This window comes from Panthera leo, chromosome A1 (genome assembly GCF_018350215.1).
Source record: "Panthera leo isolate Ple1 chromosome A1, P.leo_Ple1_pat1.1, whole genome shotgun sequence".
Classification (NCBI taxonomy): Eukaryota; Metazoa; Chordata; class Mammalia; order Carnivora; family Felidae; genus Panthera; species Panthera leo.
Window position 1 is genome coordinate 24,773,098 of NC_056679.1, and position 22,035 is coordinate 24,795,132.

The following is a 22,035-nucleotide window of genomic DNA, read 5'->3' on the forward strand; positions in this document are numbered from 1 at the left end:
TTCTTTAGTTATCAGACTTTTAAAAGAATAATAACAGGAAGATATAAAGATGCTGTCTTAGCCAACTTGGGCTGTTATAACAAAATACCATAGACTGAGTAGCTTAAACTAAACAGATATTCATGTCTCACAGGTGTAGAGGCTGGGAAGTCCAAGGTTAAGGTTCTGACAGATGAGATCCCTGGGGAGAGGCTCACTTCATAGACAGCTGTCTTCTCACTGTGTCTTCACAGGGAGGGGGGAGAGAGTGAGCTCTCTTCTCTTCCTTTGCTTGTAAGGACACTAATCTCAAAATGGGAGCCCCACCCATAGGGTCTCATCTAAACCAATTATTCCCAAAGACCCTCACCTGCAAGTACTATCACATCGGGGACTTGTGGAAATTGGGGGGACACAAACATTCAGTCCATAACAGATGCTGTTAAATTAAACCAACAGTTTTCCTAATTTTTTTTTTTTCTTGAAGGCTAGGTAAACAGAAAAATGCTGAAACCATAACTTGATACCACGTTGGTGCTCTGACCTTAATTTGGTAGGGTGATTATCCTAAGCTTGAACTGAAGTTTTTTAAAACTTCCATCCTGTCAGCACCAAATTTGAATAGAAATGTGATTAGACTATAATTGTGTTTTTTCAGTGATATTATGAACTCTCATTTTTTAAGTTCTGTGAACTAATTACCAAGAGGTATTGCAGACATTCTTGAAACAATTTTTAGTATACTCCATAAGTAAAATTAACCAAAATCTCAGTTCATTGAAGAGCCACATTTTTTATTTTGTCAATTTAGATATTTCCAAATTGACTAGAACCTGATGAAATTGAAATTGGAAAGCACCAAACAAGAACCATTCTGATTCTCAATCTTGCAGTATTTTTCTGTTGACTAAGATGCATTTGAATGTCCATTGATGATAGATGGTTTTCCAAATTTGGGTAAGACTCTGTGAGCATTTCTACTCATACCTATAAGTAAAAACATTTCTGTTAAGAGTCGGTTAAATTACAGTGGCTTATGGCTTTTTTTTTTTTATGAAGAGGAAATAATTTTTATGAAAGACATGAAGGCTTAGTGGAATTGCTGATAACAAGAATATTTAGGTGAATATCTACTTCCCGAGTAGGGCAGCATGTTGTAGTTAGCTGACTTTTTTTAGTCAGTTATTAATCCAAAAGGTATTTTTGTGTACTTGCTGAAATCCTTGTTCTGCAAAATTCTTTCCAATATACTGGATCACTTTCCTGAGTCAGTAACATATATTTTATGTATTTGAAGCTTTTATTGATAAAAGGTCTGCTAAGGCATCATTGATAAACAGCGTAGTTAAGGGCAGCAGTTTTCAATGAGGGGTGGTTTTGCCTCCCTGGGAACATTTGGCAATGTCTGGGGTAATTTTCGATTGTTATGAATGGGGGTAAGAGGGAGGTGGTGCTGGCGTCTGGTGGGTAGAAGTCTGGGGTGCTGTTGACATCCTGTGATGTACAGGACACCCCCCCTCCCCACTACAAAGAATTACCGAATACAAAAGGTCAGTACTGCCAAGAGTGAGAAACCCTGGGTTAGGATTGTGGATGCTAAAAACATCTCTATCATAGACACTGAATGTAAATCTAAAATACTTTGACCAGGACTCCAGAATCTTTTGGAACAAACATCTAGTCTTCAAAATGATTGTTTTGAGGAATATACTCATCTGGGTTATGTGGTCTCTGTTGTTTTTTAGACATTTCTTTTTAGTTATTGCACAAATGTATGTGTTCCAGCTTTCCATCACACACACATTTTGCATATTCATTGTAGACAGGGCCCAGGACATAACACATTGTAGGAGTGATTCAGATGTGCTTTGTGAGGTTATAAGTTGTTTCTCTGGCGTCAGTGAAAGAAGATTTGAAGGGCATAGAAGAAGCCTTAGATAAACCAATACTCATGAACTTAATCTGTGCTGGCTAAGAGTGAACATGGGTTATTTAAGATACAGACAGAGTATGGACAGTATGTCCTTTCCTTCACTGTAGCATTCTTTCCCCATCCTAAATGTCAACCCAGGCTGTGCAGGCTAGGTTTGGCTTAGCCAGTGATAACTTTTCCTTTTCCCTGCAGCCTTGAATTACCAGCCTTTCACAGCCACTTTCTGTCTAGATCTTCTAGTGGGTATTTTCTTCAGCTTTTTCTGGTTTCCTCCCTCCAAGTGCCTACTCACACTGTCAGAGATGATCTCTGATAAGAGTGAATTCCATACTGTAAGTGAGGGTAGTTTTCTCCCTACCTGTGCTCAGGGACAGTGTTACCTGGAAAAGGAAGTGTACCTTAGAGCCAAAGCTTGGGAGCAAGGCAGTGCATATCTCATCTACAACTGTTGGCCTTGGGCTGACTTAAAATCAGATCTTAAAAAATTAACTTAGGGGCGCCTGGGTGGCTCAGTCGGTTAAGCGTACGACTTCGGCCCAGGTCATGATCCCACTGTCTGTGGGTTCGAGCCCCGCGTCAGGCTCTGTGCTGACAGCTCAGAGCCTGGAACCTGCTTCGGATTCTGCATCTCTTTCTGTCTCTGCCCCTCCTCCATTCGCACTCTGTCTCTCTCTCTCTCTCTCTCTCAAAAGTAAATAAACATTTAGAAAAAAAAATTAGTATTGTACAGCACTGTGAATTGAAATTTATCCTGGAATTATGGTTCACACTTTTAGCTTTAACATTCAGGCTCTTCATTGTTGCTTTTTTTTTACAGGTCTACTTCCCCAGTAGGACAGCATCATTCTCCTCTATCTTCTAGACATCACTCATCTTCCTCACAGTCAGGATCATCTATTCAAAGACATTCTCCTTCTCCTCGTCGAAAAAGGACTCCTTCGCCATCATATCAGAGGACAATAACTCCACCTTTACGACGCTCTGCTTCTCCTTACCCTTCACATTCTCTGTCTTCTCCTCAGAGAAAGCAAAGTCCCCCAAGACATCGCTCTCCAATGCGAGAGAAAGGGAGGCATGACCATGAACGAGCTTCACAGTCTCATGATCGGCGTCATGAAAGAAGGGAAGGTATGTACTTTATCTTGATTTTTTTAGAGTTCTTTAAGTATTTTCTTTATTAAAAAACCAGACATTCAGGTTTATTGTTATATTAAGGAAAAGAGGAGAACTGTGTTGTAAGTCTTCTGTAACAGAAGAGTTCTTGAGGGCAGTAGAAGGCACTTTTAATGATACGGGAACATAAGCTATGAAATGTATGGTGTAAATGGGCATTTTCGTGTATACTAAGGCGGTGCTTTCTTCCGGTGCTAGACATTTTGGACTGTCTGATTCTTAGAGCATCCCTCTAATTGCTTAGTTGATCCTTTAAAAAAAACAAAGATGTGAACGAAAGAAAAGCAGCAACCCAGGGGGTAGAGTTTGAAAGCATCAGACATTCATAAAGAGGTAAGGGCTGGGGGACCATTAAGAAGCTCTGTGTAAACCACGCGATCAAGTTTCTAGGTGTAACTCCAGAAAGAAGTAAGCAAAGCTGTTTTCCTTTCTGGATCCCTGAGAATTAAGTTAACTTTGGATTTGCTACTCCCTCTTCAAGCTGAGATGCTATTCTAATCTGGCAGTACATCTCTTTCTCTACTCCTTGTCCAAGCTTCTTGTCCTTATTTACTTAAAGTTTTTTCCTCACTTCTCCTGAGTTGGTGTTTGAACGTAATGAGTACTCAGGAAATACCGCTTATTTGCAACATTTCTGTTTAACATGCATTTTAAAATAAGCCTCTCCATGAGTATGTTACCGCAGTCTCCTATGAAAGGTGTTGAATTTGGTTGTTCTCTATCAACAGTGCAAGCAATAGTTAATCAGATTCTTTTATTCAAGAAAATGATGAATGCATAGGTAGGGACCAGAGAGAACATCTGTTGCATAGAATTGCTTCTTGTGTACATGATTTTGGAACCAGATTGGCATAGCAGTATTTATGGAACTTTGGTAAGATGGGAAAATTCTCTTAACACCTATCTTTAATTTTAATAAGATATTTAATTAGAGTTGACCAGGAATATAGTATATATTTAATGACCACTGACTGAATGAAAACTCTTTAGTGTGTTTAATAACTTTGTTTTGAAATAATGATGAGGGGAAATAGTATTCATTTAAGTCTTATAAGAATGCTTGTTTTGTGCTAAGAGTGGCTGATATTACAGGAAGAATCCATTTAATAATAAACCATGTGTTTAGTTTCTTTGTAAGGAAGGTGTTTCTTTAACCTTCCACATAAGAGATGTAGCAGATGTTTGTTCCTCCATTTCGATGTCATTTTCTGAAATAAAACTAATTTTAGTGGAAGAATGGGGAAGTAGATGACAAAATACAGTAACTAGATACATTTGTAAAGACAGATGGGGGACCTGTGGAAAAAGGATCTGGTAGTGAGTGAACATATTTTTAGGCACAGTTGGCATTGAAAGAGGACTCGAAGTCACAGGTGTGCGCAAAAACGGATGGAGACCTATCAAATCCTTGCCTGATGCTTCTGTTCTTAAAGGCATTTGTGGATATAAGCACATGGACAAAGTAACTGGCAGGAGTTATTAATGGCAGAATCTAGGGGGTCTTGTGGACACTAGGTGTTGAGGTGGCTGGAGAAGGTCTATAGACCTAGTTATGGGGCAAAGAGAAAAGAAGACAACTTTACAATGTCTTAGGTATTAAAGCTACTACATTTGCTAAAATAGCCTCAGATCTTGAGGCAGTTCCAGAGTGTCTAAGAGCAACATATAAAGGAAACTGATTTAAAAACAAGGCAGTGTTTGTTTTTTGAGGTTCTCTTGTTAATCCTTTGACGTCATACCAGATTTATGCTATAATAAATTTATGCCTCTTCCAGGCATATCTAAAGAATAGTTTCTCTGCTTTGCAAATTCCCTTTAGAAAGGGGGTCGCCTGAGCCATTTAGGCTCTGGGCCTCTTATTTCTTCATTTACACTGACAAGGTTGAAATAAATGATCAGTGAGTTTTGTTTCAACTTCTTAAAAACTGCAGCTCTTTTCTTATTTTTCTATGAAGTATTAGAAAATGCTTTAAGTAGAGAAAACTTTAGAGACAGGAGTGATCCCACTAAACAGTTGAAGAAAAGAGAGGGTGAATAACAATATCCCTTTGCCAGCCACCTTACTAACTGTAGGCCACTCTTAAGTGCTTTAAGTACATTTGAGGTGGTCATGGGTGGTCTAGTCTGGTGGAGGTGGTTAAAGTCACTGTGTAGCTCTGGATCTAAAAGTAGTTTCTAAAAAATAAGCCATCAGTGATAGGAAATCAACTTACTTGTTTCATTTGTTGAAGATCTGTAAGTATGGGTAAGTTGGGGCACTGGAAGATCCTATTCAGAGTTTATCTAATCAAGAACAAAGTTATATCCAGGCGTTAATAAAATTACCTTTGGAATTTTAGCTTATATATGGTCTTAATTTTCGTATTTGCCCATGTTTTCTTTCTTTCTTGTCTGCAACGAACATGAATTACTATGTTTCAAAAATTGTTTAAGCTCCAAATTACGTAAATTGTCTTGTTTCTCAAAATTTTGTGAAAGGAATTCTAGTTCGTTCCCACACTTGCCTTACAGAGACCAGAAGCAAAAGAGATAGAGAAAAGGACACAAGAGAAGAACGAGAGTATGAACAGGATCTGAGCTCTTCTAGAGACCACAGAGATGACCGAGAACCTCGAGATGGCCGGGATCGAAGAGATGCCAGGGATACTAGAGACCGACGGGAACTGAGGGACTCCAGAGACATTCGGGACTCCAGGGAGATGAGAGATTATAGCAGAGATAACAAAGAGAGCCGTGATCCCAGAGATTCTCGGTCTGCTCGTGATACCCACGACTACAGGGACCGTGAAAGTCGAGACACCCATCGAAAGGAGGATGCCTATCAGGAAGAATCCCGAAGTTATGGCAGAAACCATTTGAGAGAAGAAAGCTCTCGTACTGAAATAAGGAATGATGCCAGAAATGAGTCTCGAAGTGAAATTAGGAATGACCGGATGGGCAGAAGTAGGGGGAGAGGTCCAGAATTACCTGAAAAGGGTAAGGTTTTTGACTTGTCAATAAACTGTATCTTGTATGTTTATATAGAAATTATTAAATCATTTAAGGTTTTTTTTCTAAATGCATTCTTTTTTACATTCATTAGTCATCATTTTGTCAAAGTAATTTTCAACTAGTTGAATTTTGGCCTTCCCTATAAATTCCAAATAGGAAGCGTTAAATTCCTAAGATTTAGGAATTTGCCCAAGCAGCAAAAGATAAATGGATCCCGATCCTAAGATCCCCTGGTTGAATTATATCCAGTCATGCCTACCCTCTTGATTAATGTGGAACGCTAAGAAAATTGCTGTCAGGCATAAAAGTAGAATGAAAAGAAAATAGTTTTTAGTAAACAGGTACATGTATGGTAAGATGATTATTCAAGTGGGATTAAAATGGTGGACTTTCAGACTTCATGGTATCAGACACGACTGTGTATCCCGCAGTGTGCTTGTGCTCGCTTCACACCACCTCCGATTATCGCATATCAGAATCTCGAGCCACTTTCCTTCCCCTAAAACGCATTTGCCATCACCCAGTAACTACCCACCTAAACGTATTTGTCTCCGAACTGCTTGGACTGAATTCGTTTTGGCCTTTTTCCCTCCACTGTCTTCTCTCCCTCCCCTGAAATGCTTCTACAGAATTCTGAGCACTCATTCTTTCTGTTGATCTTTTGGTCCATCTTGGTCAACATTACAGCTTCACACTAAGCTGAAGGCCCCTTACCTTCTCCTTCATAGTAGTCGTCGCTTTTCTTGGCCTTTTGCTTTTTCATACACGTTTTTTAAATGAGTTGTTTTTTTAAAAATTTCATGAAAAACTGTTGGATTTTTTTTCAAATGCATCAAATTGATGAATTTGTAACTTTTTCCTGTTAAAGCCTTGTACAGGTTTTATTCCTGGGTACCCAGCATTTTTGGTGCGCTTGTCAATGGTACTTTAAAAAAGTTCTCTCTCTTTTTAATAATGCATTCACATGGCTTAAAATTTCAAAAGTATGGAAGGATGTGTGGTGAGAGACCTCCCCGCTACCCCTGACCTCATTCATTCTCTTGCCAGTTTTGTCTGTATCCTTCCCAGAAATATTTTACACAAGCAGATTTGTGTGTGTACTCATCCCCTCTGGTTTTACAAATGCACTTTTTAAAAAAACATATGTATTGCTCTATACCCTGCTCTTTTCACTTAAAAAATACCTTGGAGATCATTCCACTTCAGTCAACTTGATGAACAACTAACCCCTTCTTTTTGGTGCATTTGTCTACTGTAGGATATACTGTAAAGTTTTTTATAAGTTTTTATTTAAATTCGAGTTAGTTAACATACAGTGTAATATTAATTTCAGGTATGCAGTATAGAGATTCAGCACTTCCATACAGTCCCAGTGCTAATCACAAGTATGCTCCTTAATCCCCATCCCCTGTCGAACCCATCCCCTCACCCGCCAGAGCTCTGGTAGTTCTCTGTAGTTACGAGTCTGGCTTCTGCTTTGCCTCTCTGTTTTTTTTTAATCTTTACTTATTTGTAAATTCCGCATGTGTGTAAACCTACGGTATTTGTCTCTCTCTGACTTATTTCACTTAGCATTATACTCTCTGACTTTATGTCGTTGCAAATGGCAAGATTTCGTCCTTTTTTATGGCCGAATAATATTCCATCGTATATGTACATACCACGTCTTTTTTACCCATTCATCAGTCAGTGGATGTTGGGCTGTTTTCCATAATTTGGGTATTATAAATAATGCTGTACATATAGAGGGGCATGTATCCTTTTGCAGCAGTATTTTTATATTCTTTAGGTCAAAAGTTGTATTTTTATATTCTTTAGGTAAATACCTAGTAGTGCCAGTGCTGTGTCGTAGGGTGGTTCTGTTTTTAACCATTTGAAGAACCTCCACTCTTTTGCACAGTGGCTGGACCAGTTTGCATTCCCACCGACAGTGCAGGAGGAGGGCTCCCTTTCTCCACATCCTCCACACCACCTGTTGTTTCTTGTATTGTTGATTTTAGCCATTCTGACAGGTGTGAGGTGATGTCTCCTTGTAGTTTTGATTTGTGTTTCCCTGATGATGAGTGATATTGAGCATCTTTCAGGTGCCCACGTGGGATTCTGGGTCTCCCCTTCCCCATGCATGTGCACACACACACACACTCAAATAAATAAACATTAAAAAAAATACTGAATTCTATATATATTGGGTCTTTTCCTGTACATACACACCTGTGATAAAGTTTAATTTATAAATTAAGCACAGTAAGACATTAATAATAAAACAATGGTAATATACTGCAATGAAAATTACGTGAATGTGGTTTTCTTGAAATTCTTACTGTACCGTACTCACCCTTGTGAGGTGACATGGTGTATGCCTGTGTGATGAAAGGAAGTGAGGTGAATAATGTAGACATCATGAGGTAGCCTTAGGCTACTTTTGACCTTCTGACCAGATGTCAGGAGGAGAATCCCCTGCTTCTGGATCCCAGTTGACCACGGGGAACTGAAATAGCAGAAAGCAAAGCTACAGATAGGGAAGACTACTGTAAATCCTATGTTGATAGATGTTCAGGTGGTTCACTCTTGTTTGTTCTTGAACAGTGCTTCAGTGAATAACTGTGTCACTAAATAATATCTTTTTAAAATCTTTATTTTCTAAACTGTCGGTGTATGGAAATGATAATTGAGATTTGTATATTAATCTTACATTGTTATGTTGCTGTATTTTCATAGTAGATCTAGTTAGATTCTCTTAAACATTTATGTCTGGGAACACACAGATTTGGCTTTTCTTTTCTGATTATGTACTGTCAATAACCTGCTGAGAATCTTTTTCAGTATAATGTGGGATATGAGTGGTATAACGGGCTTCTTTGCTCTGTTTCAGATTTTAAAGTATTATTGTTGGCATTTCACTCTTAAGCATGGTGTTTGAAGATTTTTGGCAGATGTTTTTTACTGTGTTAAGGATGTCTGCTAATTTTCCCAACTTAGCTAACAGCTTCTATCATGACCATTTTTTCTGGATCTTGAGAAGGTCATAGTTGGTCCCTTTAACTTTTCTACTTACGTTTTATATATTTTTAAAAATTTCTAACTATTCTGGCATTTCTTTTTTTTTTAATGTTGATTTTGAGAGCGAGCACACCACGTGCATGGGGGAAGGGCAGAGAGCTAGGTAGAGAGAATCCCAAGCAGGCTCTGGGCTGTCAGCACAGAGCCCGATGTGGGATTCAGTCTCATGAACTGAACTATGAGATCATGACCTTAGCTGAAATCAAGAGTCAGATGTTCAACCGGCTGAACCACTCAGGTGCCCCTATCCTGGCATTTCTAAGATAAATGGAATTTTTTCATTTTTTTAAAGTTTTAGAATAAGTTTGTTAAAACTTAATGTTGAATTAAGTATCTGTGTTTTCAGCTGAGATTACATATAATTAGTGGCATGTTGGTAAATTCTGAACAATGAACTCTTCAGAAAAAGCCCTGGCTTTTAGCTTTTGCCAATTTCCATGCTATAAAATGGCAGATTTTGAGCTGCTAACAGCAGAAGAGATGTGCACAATTGGCTCTTTCAAGCCAGCCTGAACCGCTTCTAGCATTACCACTGCATAGTTCATTTTTTATGTTCTTGTTTGGTTTGGGAATCAAAGTTATACTAGACATAGAAAATGTGTTGGGAAGTGTTGCTTCTTTTTTTCCTTTAGAATAATTGACGTATGATTACTTATGTATTCTGTGACAGTTTAACGACAGTTGTCTGTTAAACCTGGTTTCCTATTTTTTTGATGGTTAGAGCTTTTACTACCAATTGAGTTTCTTACAAGAATTACAGATTTAGATTATTATAATAGTCATAGATTTGGTTTTTTTTCTTAAAGCAGTATAGTAAGTTATATTTTTCTAAGAAATTTGTTTTCAAAATTTTGATACAAAGATGTTTCAAAACTCTTTTAAATCTCTGACTATGTTTCCTTGTTTTTCTTGCTCAGTCTTGCCAAAGATATGGCTATTTTGATTGAGTCTTTTCAAAAAACTAATCTTTGGTTTGTATCTCTTTTGTATCCTTTGTATCTCTTTTGGTCTATTAATTTCTACTCTTGGGTTTTCCTTTGTTATGAAATGTGTGATAATTGTATTAGTAACCATTCTAAACACTATTTCTAAGTTTTAATACGATTTCTTCTTTGACTCATGAGTTACGTAGAAAAGGGATTTAAAATTTTTAATCATACTTTTTAAAATAAATCCCCTTCCCTAATTTTAATTGTTGTCAGAAAAGACTTTGAAGTCAGCTCTTTGGGATTTGTATTTGTTAAGACTTAGCTGTGGCTCAGAAATTTTTATAAATGTTCTGCGTGTGCTTTTAATTGTTGGACGCAAAGGGTGTCTCTGAGATCAAGCTTGTTAACCATGCTTTCAAATCTACACGGAATTAGTTTTAGTCTGCCTTTTCTAACATTACAAAGAAGTGAGTTGAATCTTCCACTGTCATTGTGAATTTGTCGATTTTGTGTGATTTGATCAGTTTTTGCTTTGAATATTTGAAGCCTTCACTGTTAGGTACTCATAAGGCACATTATTCCTTTCATCATTGTAGAATGACCCTCTTTATCCCTAATAGTGCTTTTTGTCTTGAACGTTATTTTACTAACATTTCTTTTGGTTAGTATTTGATGAGTATCTTTTTTCATCCTTTCAACCTTACTGTATCTTTTTGTTTTAAATGTGACTCTAAACAGCATAGGTTAGACATATGTCGAATCTTCTTATTATATCACCTTTGATTCTTAACTTTCATCTCTTTATCTCTCTTTTGTTTCCTGGGTTGTATCCTCAGATGTAATCTTTTTTTTTTTTTTTTACTAATTATCTCTTAGCTGCGTCTAAGCTATCATTTAACTTATTTTTTCCTAGATGTTATGTGGGGCTCATCTCTATTCTTTAAAAATTGTTTTAAGTTTCTTCTTTGTGGTCTTTAATTATTAAAGCATTCTATACGTATATTTTTATTATTAAAATACATTGCTAATAGTATTTAGAATTATTCTGTAATTCTTTTAAGGGCTCAAAGCCTATTATTATAGTGTGTGTGTGTGTGTGTGTGTGTGTGTGTGTGTGTGTAGCTGTATGTATTTTTTAAAAACCACTTTATTGAGATAGGATTGACATACAAAAAGCTGTACATATTTAATGTATACAGCTTGAGCTTGGGGATACGTATATAATCATGAAACCTTCACTACAGTCTATGGCATAAACATATCCATCACCTGCAGAAGTTTCCTCAGGTTCTCTGTTATTTTGTATGTATGTGATGAGAACATTTAACATAAGATCTACCCTCTTACCAAATTTTTGAGTTTCCAACACAGTATTATAACTGTGGACAGGCATTATGCTATAGTGTAGATCTCTAGGACTTACTCATCTTATACAACTGAAACTTTGTACCCTTGACTAATATCTTTGTGTTTCCTTCTATCTCCAGCCCTGTCAGTTAGCATTCTACTAAGAGTTTGTTTTAGATTCCACATGTGAGTGTTATCACACACATAGTGTTTGTTGTTCTGTGGGTGACTTATCTCACCCAGCGTAACGTCCTCCAGGTTCATCTATGTTATCTCACATGGCAAGATTTCCTTTTTTTTTTTTTTTCCCCTTTTCTTTTCCTTTTTTTATTCCTTTTTTTTTTTTTTTTTAAGGCTGAATAATATTCTATTATATGCCACATTTTTTTTATCCATTTGTCAGGGGACATTTCAGTTGCTTCCATGTCTCGACTATTACGAATAATGCTATAGTGAATATGGGAGTGCAGATACCTCTTCCAGTTCCTGATTTCAATTCCATTGGGTATATATATACCCAGGAATGGGATTACTGGGTCATACGGTGGTTCTATTTTTAATTTTTTTGTGGACCCTCCATACCGTTTTCCAGCAGTGGCTGTGTAGCCTTGCATTACCGTTACCACAGTCAAGATACTCAACTGTGTATCACAGGACTCCCTGTATGACCCTTTATAGCCACACTTGACTCCTCTCTTTCGTCCCTGGCCCCTGGCAGCCACTAATGTGTCCTCCATTTTACAATTTTTATTTCACAAATATTGCATAATGGAATCAGGCCGTAGGTATCCTTTTCACTCTGCATAATTTCCTTGAGTTTCATCCAAGTTGTTACACGTGTCCGTAGTTGGTCCTTGTAGTATTCCATGGTCTGGATATACCACAGTTTAACCATTCACCATTGAAAGACATCTGGGTACTTTCTAGGTCTGGGCTTTTACAAATAAAGCTACTATGAACATTCATTTCCCACATTTTTTAATGAAAATTTTTAGGCACCACTTAATATTAACAAAGTACTTTGGTTCTGTATTGGAATGTTTTTGCTACAAATTGTAATCAAAGCAATAATATACATCTACTTTTCATTATTTTCATGATATTTCTGTGAATTAGATATGAATGGATAGCTTTTATTTTTTTGGGGGGGGGGGAGGAGGATTTGGGTTAATTGAAATGAGTCTTCTTGCTTTATGATTCCATTATGACTTTTTTAATAGATAGTAAAAACTGGGACCTAGCTTACCCGAGCCCATCATTAGACCATTTGGGTGTTACGATCCAACGTTTAATATTCTTTTCAACAATGATTACCATACTTTGAAACACCAAAAAAGAAAAACAGCAGCAACCCCAACACACCTTAACTTGTATGTTTTATTTGGGAAAAAAGATTGTGACTGATATAACTTGTTGAATAAAGTGTATGTGTTTAAACATTTGTGTGAATATCCTTTGTTTAGGAAGTCGAGGCACAAGAGGTTCTCAAATTGATAGTCACAGTAGTAGTAGCAACTATCATGACAGCTGGGAAACTCGAAGTAGCTATCCTGAAAGAGACAGATATCCTGAAAGAGACAACAGAGATCAAGCAAGGGATTCTTCGTTTGAGAGAAGACATGGAGAGAGAGACCGTCGTGACAACAGAGAGAGAGGTTTGTCAGATGGCGTATTATTAAATAATGACCACCAGTGGTTGGGAGAATCGTTTTTGAAAAACCGTCCTCCGTTTACTTTTTTAATGTATCTTTTAAGACTTCTGCTTGTTGACACATTTGAAACTATTGTCTTCACTCATATGATCTTCCTTGTTTATTGGAGAGTATGTAAGTGGTTAGCCACCAGAGTACCTGGTTGGCAGCAGAGTGGGTACTGAGGTGCAGTAAGCGCTTGCACGCTGCAAGAACTGAGGCTCCCTGCTGAATGTCTCTCGCCTTAACCTAATGGCTTATACCCCTTCGAAGAATATAGATGCTTGGGTGCCAGTCTAGGCGTTTCTGATTTAGGAGATACTTAAACTTTCTCACCCCGGTATCCTGGCCACTCACTCATTAGTTGTAATAATAAAGTCTTAGAGGGCTGTCAAAAGAACAGGGCGGGGAAAAGATGATGATAGGGCTGGGGGTTGTTCGAAGAAACATTTTTTGCATGTTCCTTCTTGAGAACCTGTAATACTTGGCTTTGGCTAATTTTATGTTCTTGTATATCTTAAGCTAAAAATTCTGGCGTATCTTAAGCTAAAACTTAAGCTTAAAAATCTTGTATATCTGTATCAGATTCTACTCTATTAGATTTACTCTCTTAAATCAGTTTTGCAACAAGATTACCGGAAGTCATTTAGGAAGGGTTATAAGGACTTTCTTTAACAAGCTTTTATTGTCCGTATATATTAGGGCATTTTAAACTCTAAGATCTTATGAAGGTCTTGCTAACTTTGGCTGGTTACTAAAGTAAGGTTTGCTATAATGCTGAGATTAATACAGTACAAAACTTGAAGGGGTAGGAAATTGAATAATGATGCTTCATAGTAGACTGAATCGCAAAGGTAATAGTGTATATTGATATGAGCAGTGATGAGAGAACGAAGCCACTAAGACACCAGGTACTTTGGGAGTATGGATGAGATCAGACTTGGTTGATTTGAGTTTGTTAGGGTAAGCCTAATGCATTTGGGTTAAAAGATGTGTAGGGCTTCCTTAGTTACAGATGAGGCTGGAGTTTATATGTTGTGTGTTGATACCTGAAATTCTATCTTCCCTAATGCTGATTCACCTCTGTTTAATCTAATGCTATGTCCTCGTAATGCTATGCTTTTTTAATATCTCTTCTCCCCCCCCCCCCCCGTTTGATATCCGAGCTCAGGGTTTTTTCATCTTATTCCTGAATTCAGTAGTACAATTTGGTTTCAATCTTAGCTTTATTTCTCAACCATCCATGTATTGAGTTTCCAGGAATTTTGATAGTTGCTTTATATATATGTGCCCCGACTTAATATCTTTTACAATATTAAGTCAGAGAATATATATAAAATATTCTTTACAATCCTTTTATCTTTATAATATTCCTGTGAGTGGAGATATGATAAGAGAATTCATGTTTCATAACTTAGGGGATTTGGGCTAAGAGAAGGATAGTGATTTGCCATTATTACAGAGACGTAAGTTTTCCAGCTATAATTCAAACTCGTATCTTCTGATTGCAAGTCCTGTTCTCTTTCTGTTTTACTTTACTGTAACTACTTCAGTAAATACCAGTTGTATGATTAAAATAGCACTGTATTTTTGAGGTTACTGACATATTCTACCATGTTTTTTGAGAGCTCATGCACTTCTGCTAGGGTCCTTCAAGTAAAGTAGTTCTTGTCCTTGTAGAACTTCACGGGAGGGAAGATACCACTCCTGTTCCTCCAAAAGAGAAATGACTATTGAGTGCAATCAAGGAAACAAAGAAGGGGCCTAGATAGAAATAAAGGATAAGAGAGGGACCTACTTCAGATGGTTTATGAAAAATTTGAGATGACATTTATGCAGATGCATAAATGCAAGAGAAGCTAGCATTGCGGAGATTGAGGGTAAAAACATTCCGTGCAGCGGGAAGAGTATGTGCCAGTTCCCCAAGAGGGAAAATATCTTAATATGTCCTAGAGTTTGAAAGAAGACCAATGTGACCCGGGTATGATGAGCAGTAGGGAGAGTGATAGACGTTGAGGGTGGAGATGTGCCCAGGCACCTTGTTCTGTGCTCAGGAGTTTCCGTCTTCCCTTTAGTTCTTCATGGGCTGATTAGGGCACAAACAGGCAATTGAAGGAGGATGAATGCTGCCACTATATGAAGTTCTGTGAGACAACAAAGCAGCACAGAGAGTTGTGAGGAAATCCAGAAAGCTCCCTAAAGAGTTTGCTAGAAGGAACAGTGGAAGAAACACTTTGCAGGGAGAGGGTATAGTATGTGCAAACACGTAGGACTAAAAGAAACGTATGCTTTTGGAGCAGTAATGAATTCTGATGTTGGAGTAGAGGTATATGCCATAATTGGTAGGGAAGGAAAGAAGCTAGTAGAAAGGATTGGTGAGAGACTATGGGCCAAGTTCTACATAGCCTAATAAATCAGGCTAAAATTTTTGATGTAATTGCTTTTCACTGCCTACAAGACCACTCTTTTTAAGCAGTTGGAAAAAAGAGTTTTCATGAAAAAAGTATAAGCGAGTCTGGGGAAGGATACCAACCAGTTAGACAGACTGTTGGTGACATAGACATGTAACAGGTGATCAGAGTTTGTGTTAATAATATTAACTGTAGGGATGGAGAGAGGAAAGGGAATAAAGCAATATTTTGAGAGTGAAATTGATAGGACTTAGATAACTCAGAGATGCCGGGTTTCATGAATGGGTATGTCATTCATTAAGATAAATATATGAAGAGAATCACATCTTTGGTGAACACATTTTGGGGAAAAGATAGGAAAAATAATTTAGATACATTAAAGTGGTATTCTTATATCCTTTTCATTTTCTTTGAAGTAAGGGACATTGTCATTTTGGTTGGGGAAAACAGTTTTTATCTGTCAGAGAAGAGAGTGCATAAAACTGTCTGTTCTCTGACATTGGTATAATCGGAAATTTCAAGTATGAATTACTACAAGTTGCAGTATTGAATTTCAGGTTGTTTTGTAATCGTTGTGACATTAGTTTGACCCCTAAACCAGGAACTCAAATGGTCTAAGACCATAAATATGTGGCATTTGGGGAATCAAGGGTGCACAGTAGAACCATTTTAAGTTGGTTTCAGCAAAAGTGAAAAAGGGTTTAAGAGAACTGCCTTATAGTCCTGGTGTCCTAATAAATCTGCCATCTCTATGACTTTGGCTAGTCAACTTCTGGACCATAATTTCTGTGTTTTTAAGAAGGAAAGGGCTGGAGAAGGTTTTGTTTTGTTTCAGTGTTAAAATTCTATGAACTTCTGTATTGATCTGTTACCTCTAAAGAGCAAATGTCCATAATTCTTGTCTTTTTTGTCTGTGATAAGACAGGATCTTCAAGTTACTACATTGAACCTTTCCCTGGAAATATCCTAAAGTTATTCTGCTTAATAAGTTGGTGCTAGATATTCCACTTGCAAACCTGTTGACCATACTGCAGTATGACCTTGATGACTAACCCATAAACATTAGTACATAATATGAAAATAGGAACATCACAGTACCCTAGACTGTGCCACAATAAACTACTTCCAAAATTGCTAGCTCTGTGGAAAAGTTAACACCATTTTCTTATACGTTTTTTGATCCCAGACTAATTTCCTGCTCAACTGGGCATTTGGGCAGCATGTATTCATTTTCTCTGTGTTTATATGATTTATGTACTGGGAAAAAATATATATATATACACACACATATATATTTGTGTGTGTGTGTGTGTGTGTATATGTTTATATATATATATATATATATATAAAATGTGATGAGATTATCAGTTAACATTTTTAAGAAAACAGCTCTTCATCTGAGTGGTCAGTTATATGATCGAATAAAACTTCTAACCTAGTATAAATATATATCGCTAATACGAAACACTTTATATTTGATTACTTCAAGATCGCTAAGCATCAGTACCCTTAATATTCTAGTTTATGATAAATTGATATTGCAGCAACAATTATTGACAGATGTTTTGTTCTACTATATTTTCCTCACATAATAGCTGCACTTTGATGTGTATATATTTTAGCCTGAAATTAGAGGTGTGACTTACGAGGGAAATTTTTTTTTTCCTTCAGCTCCTATGTTCTACACCTCCTGCTGCCCCTATCCTTTGCCACCAGTGTTCTCAGGTCCTGCTGGGGGGACAGAGAAGATCAGAGGTGAAGGGTAGAGATGGCAGAAAGTGGGGTTGGAGCAGTGGGCTGGAGGTAGGGTAGGGAGCATGCAGAGAAAGATCAAAGGTGGATCAGCGGGTGGTGGGAGGGGGGTTGTTGGGGAGCAGAAAACATGTTAGTTAGAGGGCAAATAAAACTTACCTCTAAGAAAAAAAATTTGTAAACATCTAGGGGTGATTTTTTGGATGATTAATTTAAAAGTAAATGTAATAACCTGATTTGTTGCCAGCGTGACCCTATACACAGATAAAATTTAAAATTTGCCGTGCTGTCTTACCAATAGGTTATCTGTCAAGTTAATCACTGACAAAACTTGATTTTCATTGTAGATCAAAGACCAAGCTCACCAATTCGACATCAGGGAAGGAATGACGAGCTTGAGCGTGATGAAAGAAGAGAGGAACGAAGAGTAGACAGAGTGGAGGACAGAAGAGATGAAAGGGCTAGAGAAAGGGACAGGGAGCGAGAGCGAGACCGAGAGCGCGAGAGGGAGAGGGAGCGTGAGCGGGACCGGGAAAGAGAGAAGGAGAGAGAACTAGAGAGAGAGCGCGCCAGAGAGCGGGAGAGAGAAAGAGAAAGAGAAAAGGAGAGGGACCGCGAAAGAGAGCGAGATCGTGACCATGATCGAGAGAGGGAGAGAGAGAGGGAACGAGATAGGGAAAAAGAGCGGGAGCGAGAAAGAGAAGAGCGGGAGAGAGAGAGAGAGCGAGAACGGGAGAGGGAGAGAGAGCGAGAGCGGGAACGAGAGAGAGCGAGGGAAAGAGATAAAGAACGAGAGCGTCAGAGGGATTGGGAAGACAAAGACAAAGGACGAGATGACCGCAGAGAAAAGCGGGAAGATACCCGAGAAGACCGGAATCCCAGAGATGGACACGATGAGAGAAAGTCCAAGTAAGAATGGGAATGGATCTGTTTTTTAAAGTTACATTTCGGTAGAGTTCAAAACATCTCATTGTCATGAAATTTTCATTGTAATTCTTTTCCCTCTCTACATTTTCCTGGATGTCAACTTTATTAATACATACTTGGTGTTCAAAGTCTTTTGAATTGTCCAGGAAGAAAAACACTTTCTCATTCTACTATTTCTGTAGCCATGGATAGAATTAATCACTCTTGTTTTCTGTGCCATTTTTGATGGCATATTGGCTTGTTCGACTTCTGTCGACTTGTTTTTAACAGGAATGCAACCTAAAAGTGATAAAATCAGTGAACCTATCTCTCATCAAACCCACTTAAAACTAGTTGATGGAGTTGGCAACTCACCAAAAAATAGTGACTGTGCCATTTCTGATAATCCTTCGTGAGTTTTAGGTACTTATAACTCTGGAGTCAACTACCTCCAGTGACAGAAGCATTCACAGGGTCTTAAAACTGAAGGAAGTCCTGCAACCACTGAAGAGAGATACAGACTTGACCTATCTTGAGCTATGGAGTTATAGTAGATTATTGGGATCAAAAGATGTGTTCTCATAGGGGCGCCTGGATTGGCTCAGTCGGTTAGGCGGCCGACTTTGGCTCAGGTCATGATCTCATGGTTCGTGGGTTCGAGCCCCACGTCGGGCTCTGTGCTGACAGCTCGGAGCCTGGAGCCTGCTTCGGAGTCTCTGTGACAGAGACTCTGTCTCTGTCTCTGTCTCTCAAAAAATAAATTAATTTAAAAAATAAAAAAAATAAAAATAAAAAAAAAGATGTGTTCCCATCTTCTCATGTATCTGAGGACAGTTTCTCTTTTTTTCTTTTTTCCCCCTCCCCCCTGCCCCCCCCCAAAAAAAAGGATTGCTCAGATATTCTGGAAGTCCATGGTTAGAGTTCATTTGTTCTGATGTGACTATGTTCAGACTTTGAAACAATGTATCAGGAATCCTGTCTGTCCATTTCTCCACTGTTTTCTTCTGTGTGAGTTCTAGTCTCCGAAAGGTTTTCTCCAGATGGTGGCTAAGATGGCCTGAGTGTATGCCTGTCAGCTTCACAGCCCTCTATGTATGTTGGGACTCTCATCAGTTGAGGAATAGACAAAGAAAGGGAGCTAAATTAAATCACTGTAGCCATGAGAATTTTGGACTCTGATTGGTCAGTTTTGAGGTTTCATGGACATAAAACCAAGCTTATTGGAGTTAACTGCCTTTTTTTTTTTTCCTTTTTAATACCAGCTGGGATAAAGGGTATGGTTAAGTTTGCTAAAACAAACTGGAAATAATTTATATATTCAGTTCCATTGCTTCTGCTTCTAGCTCATGTGAATTATGGTGAATACAGCTCCCTGCTTTCGGCTGTTTTTCATCATTGCTGTTGTAGATTATGACTGTGGACAAAGAACAAGGCACAGAAGTGGAGGCTGCTTCTATTAGGTCTTGGCTTCCCTTCAATCTGCAGCCAGGGTTTTCTGTAGTTCACATCCACTGGCTTCCCTTTCCCCATTAATAAATAATCTTACATTAACATAAAATTCAGATACTGTTTTTAACACATGTAGGCATACAATACATATTTCTCTGACCTCCTTAAAGTCTCTAAGATGAAAATTGTGAAATCTTTGTTATTTATCTATTATGCAGTCCTGTGCTTTGATTTCGTTTTTCCATGCTTCTGATCTCTGCTTACAGTAGCAAAACTTCCTTCTGGTTTTTCATGGTTGGACAATCCAAACGTTGCAAGGACCCCACAAACTTAGGAGTCAAACAGCTCTAGAACAATAGCTGTATGAGATTAATATCTTGATGTTTTTATCAATTGTACTGTCATCTCAGTAGTTGAATTTACCCAAAACTTTTTTTTAACCCCTATTATGCAAGTTTTGTTTGCTGACTTGCCATACTATTTATTTTACTCTTAATTTTATTTCTATAGATACTTCCTAGAAATTAAAGTTATTTTTTTGTACATTTTAATTATTGGCTTTATTTCAATATACCAGTTACCTCTTGCTATTCGTCAAACCACACATAAAGTTAGTAGTTTAAAATAAGAGGCAGTCATCTCATCATTCTGTGGATTAGCACTTTGGGCTGGGCTCAGCAGAGCAGTTCTGCTGATCTTACTTGGGGTCACTCATGTTTCCGAGGTGGGTCTGGCAGTTCACCTGTGTCTGGATGACCCAAACTGGCCTCACTCTTCATGCCTGGCATTTAGTGCTGGCTGCTGTTTAGGGTATCTCATTTCTCCTCCACACGACCTTTCATTCTCCAATAGTCTAAATTCTCCATATAATGATAGAAACATGCCAAGAGGTCAAAAGCAGAAGCTGCAATGCATCTTGAGTCCTGATTTTCCAAACTTACACTCTGTCACTTTCACCACATCCTCTTGTCATAGCAAGCCGGTGGGCCAGCCCAGATTCAAAGAATGGGAGAATAGACGGCCTAATGATAGCAGGAGCTTTGGATAGGGAACTGTACGAACTTGAGCCTGTAAGTTGTCACACTAATCTCTTTTTTTTTTCCGAAACCCTGGTTACTCATTTATGTAAATGAGCCGTGAGGGAGATATGTGTGCTGCAGTATGTTTCATAACTTTTGACCACAGTATTTATAAACAGTGGTTTAAAAAAAAAAAAAAAAAAAAGGTAGTCAAAATTTACTGACAATACAGGAACTCACTAGAATAATTTAAGTACCAGAGATATAAATCACTAGTCATTTAATGTTTAACTTAAAGAATAAGAAATATAGTGAACATTTTAATTATTTTATTAATTTGCCACCAAGCAAGTGATTTAGTTTTAAGAGAAAGGAAGGAACCAATTTTTACAGTGTACTCACAACATAACTAGCACTAGGCTTATGAAAAAACTAATTTATTCCTAAGTGCAATTTTATGAGATGGACCCTGGTTTTTTCCCACCATTTTCAGATGAGAAAGCTAAGGTTCAGTGATTTAAAGGAACTTCCTAAGGTTACCTAATAGGTAACATGGCTGTAAGTTGCATTCATATCTTTTTGACTCCAAAGCAGATACTGATTTTCTCATTTGGCTTCCCAGCATAAAGTATTTATCATAAAAGATAAAATTAACGCGTAAGTTTTAGTAGACGGTACATTAATTCCTCTCTTATATGTTACCACCATGCAATTATTAAATCTGGCGATTTGATGAAGAAAGACCTGTTGTCATGTGTTTTAAATCACAATTGTATGTCTTAACAAACGAAGTGAAGAATTTTATTCAAGATGCATGCTGAACACCTTTTATATGATACAGCTCTCACAGTATTGCTCTCTTACACTTATATTTTGTAGTTATAGTAAAGAAACAATACTGAAAACTAGTAAAGAAATCTCTTTTTCATCCTCTGGAATTTTCTAAACTATATTTGTCCTATTTAGGAAGCGCTATAGAAATGAAGGGAGTCCTAGCCCTCGTCAGTCACCTAAGCGCCGGCGAGAACATTCTCCCGACAGTGACACCTACAACAGTGGAGATGATAAAAGTAAGCAGAACCTGTCTTCTGTGTTTCTGTATCCACATTCCTTTGTAACCATGAGACCATTCTTTGGCATTAACAGGAAATGATGAAGTGGGATTTAAAATTTTTCTTGCTCTGCTGCCTCTGAATAGCTCATGTGACTAAAGTATATGTTAGGAATACAGTTACTTTATCGTAGTGGCACGGTCATCTCCTGTTGGTAGTAAGTCCATATTTTTCGTGAAATTATTGCCGTTTTTAAAGTTTTAAAATGAAAAGTGAGAGGCTGGGCTATTATTATTTCTGTGTAAATGCAACGTTGTTTACCTGGTGAAAGTGTGATTGCTTT

General features: G+C 37.8%; 1 protein-coding gene across 5 annotated transcripts in view; it reads left to right on the forward strand.

Annotated features, from left to right (window-relative positions):
* ZC3H13 (zinc finger CCCH-type containing 13) overlaps positions 1-22,035 on the forward strand; it is a 96,511-nt gene that overhangs the window by 56,269 nt on the left and 18,207 nt on the right. For all 5 annotated transcript variants that reach the window (XM_042920361.1, XM_042920233.1, XM_042920517.1 and 2 more), the window contains 5 exons: positions 2,730-3,040; positions 5,597-6,061; positions 12,876-13,067; positions 17,614-18,175; positions 21,607-21,710. In XM_042920361.1, coding sequence (XP_042776295.1) covers positions 2,730-3,040; positions 5,597-6,061; positions 12,876-13,067; positions 17,614-18,175; positions 21,607-21,710 — 1,634 coding nt within the window. The remainder of the gene's footprint in view (positions 1-2,729; positions 3,041-5,596; positions 6,062-12,875; positions 13,068-17,613; positions 18,176-21,606; positions 21,711-22,035) is intronic.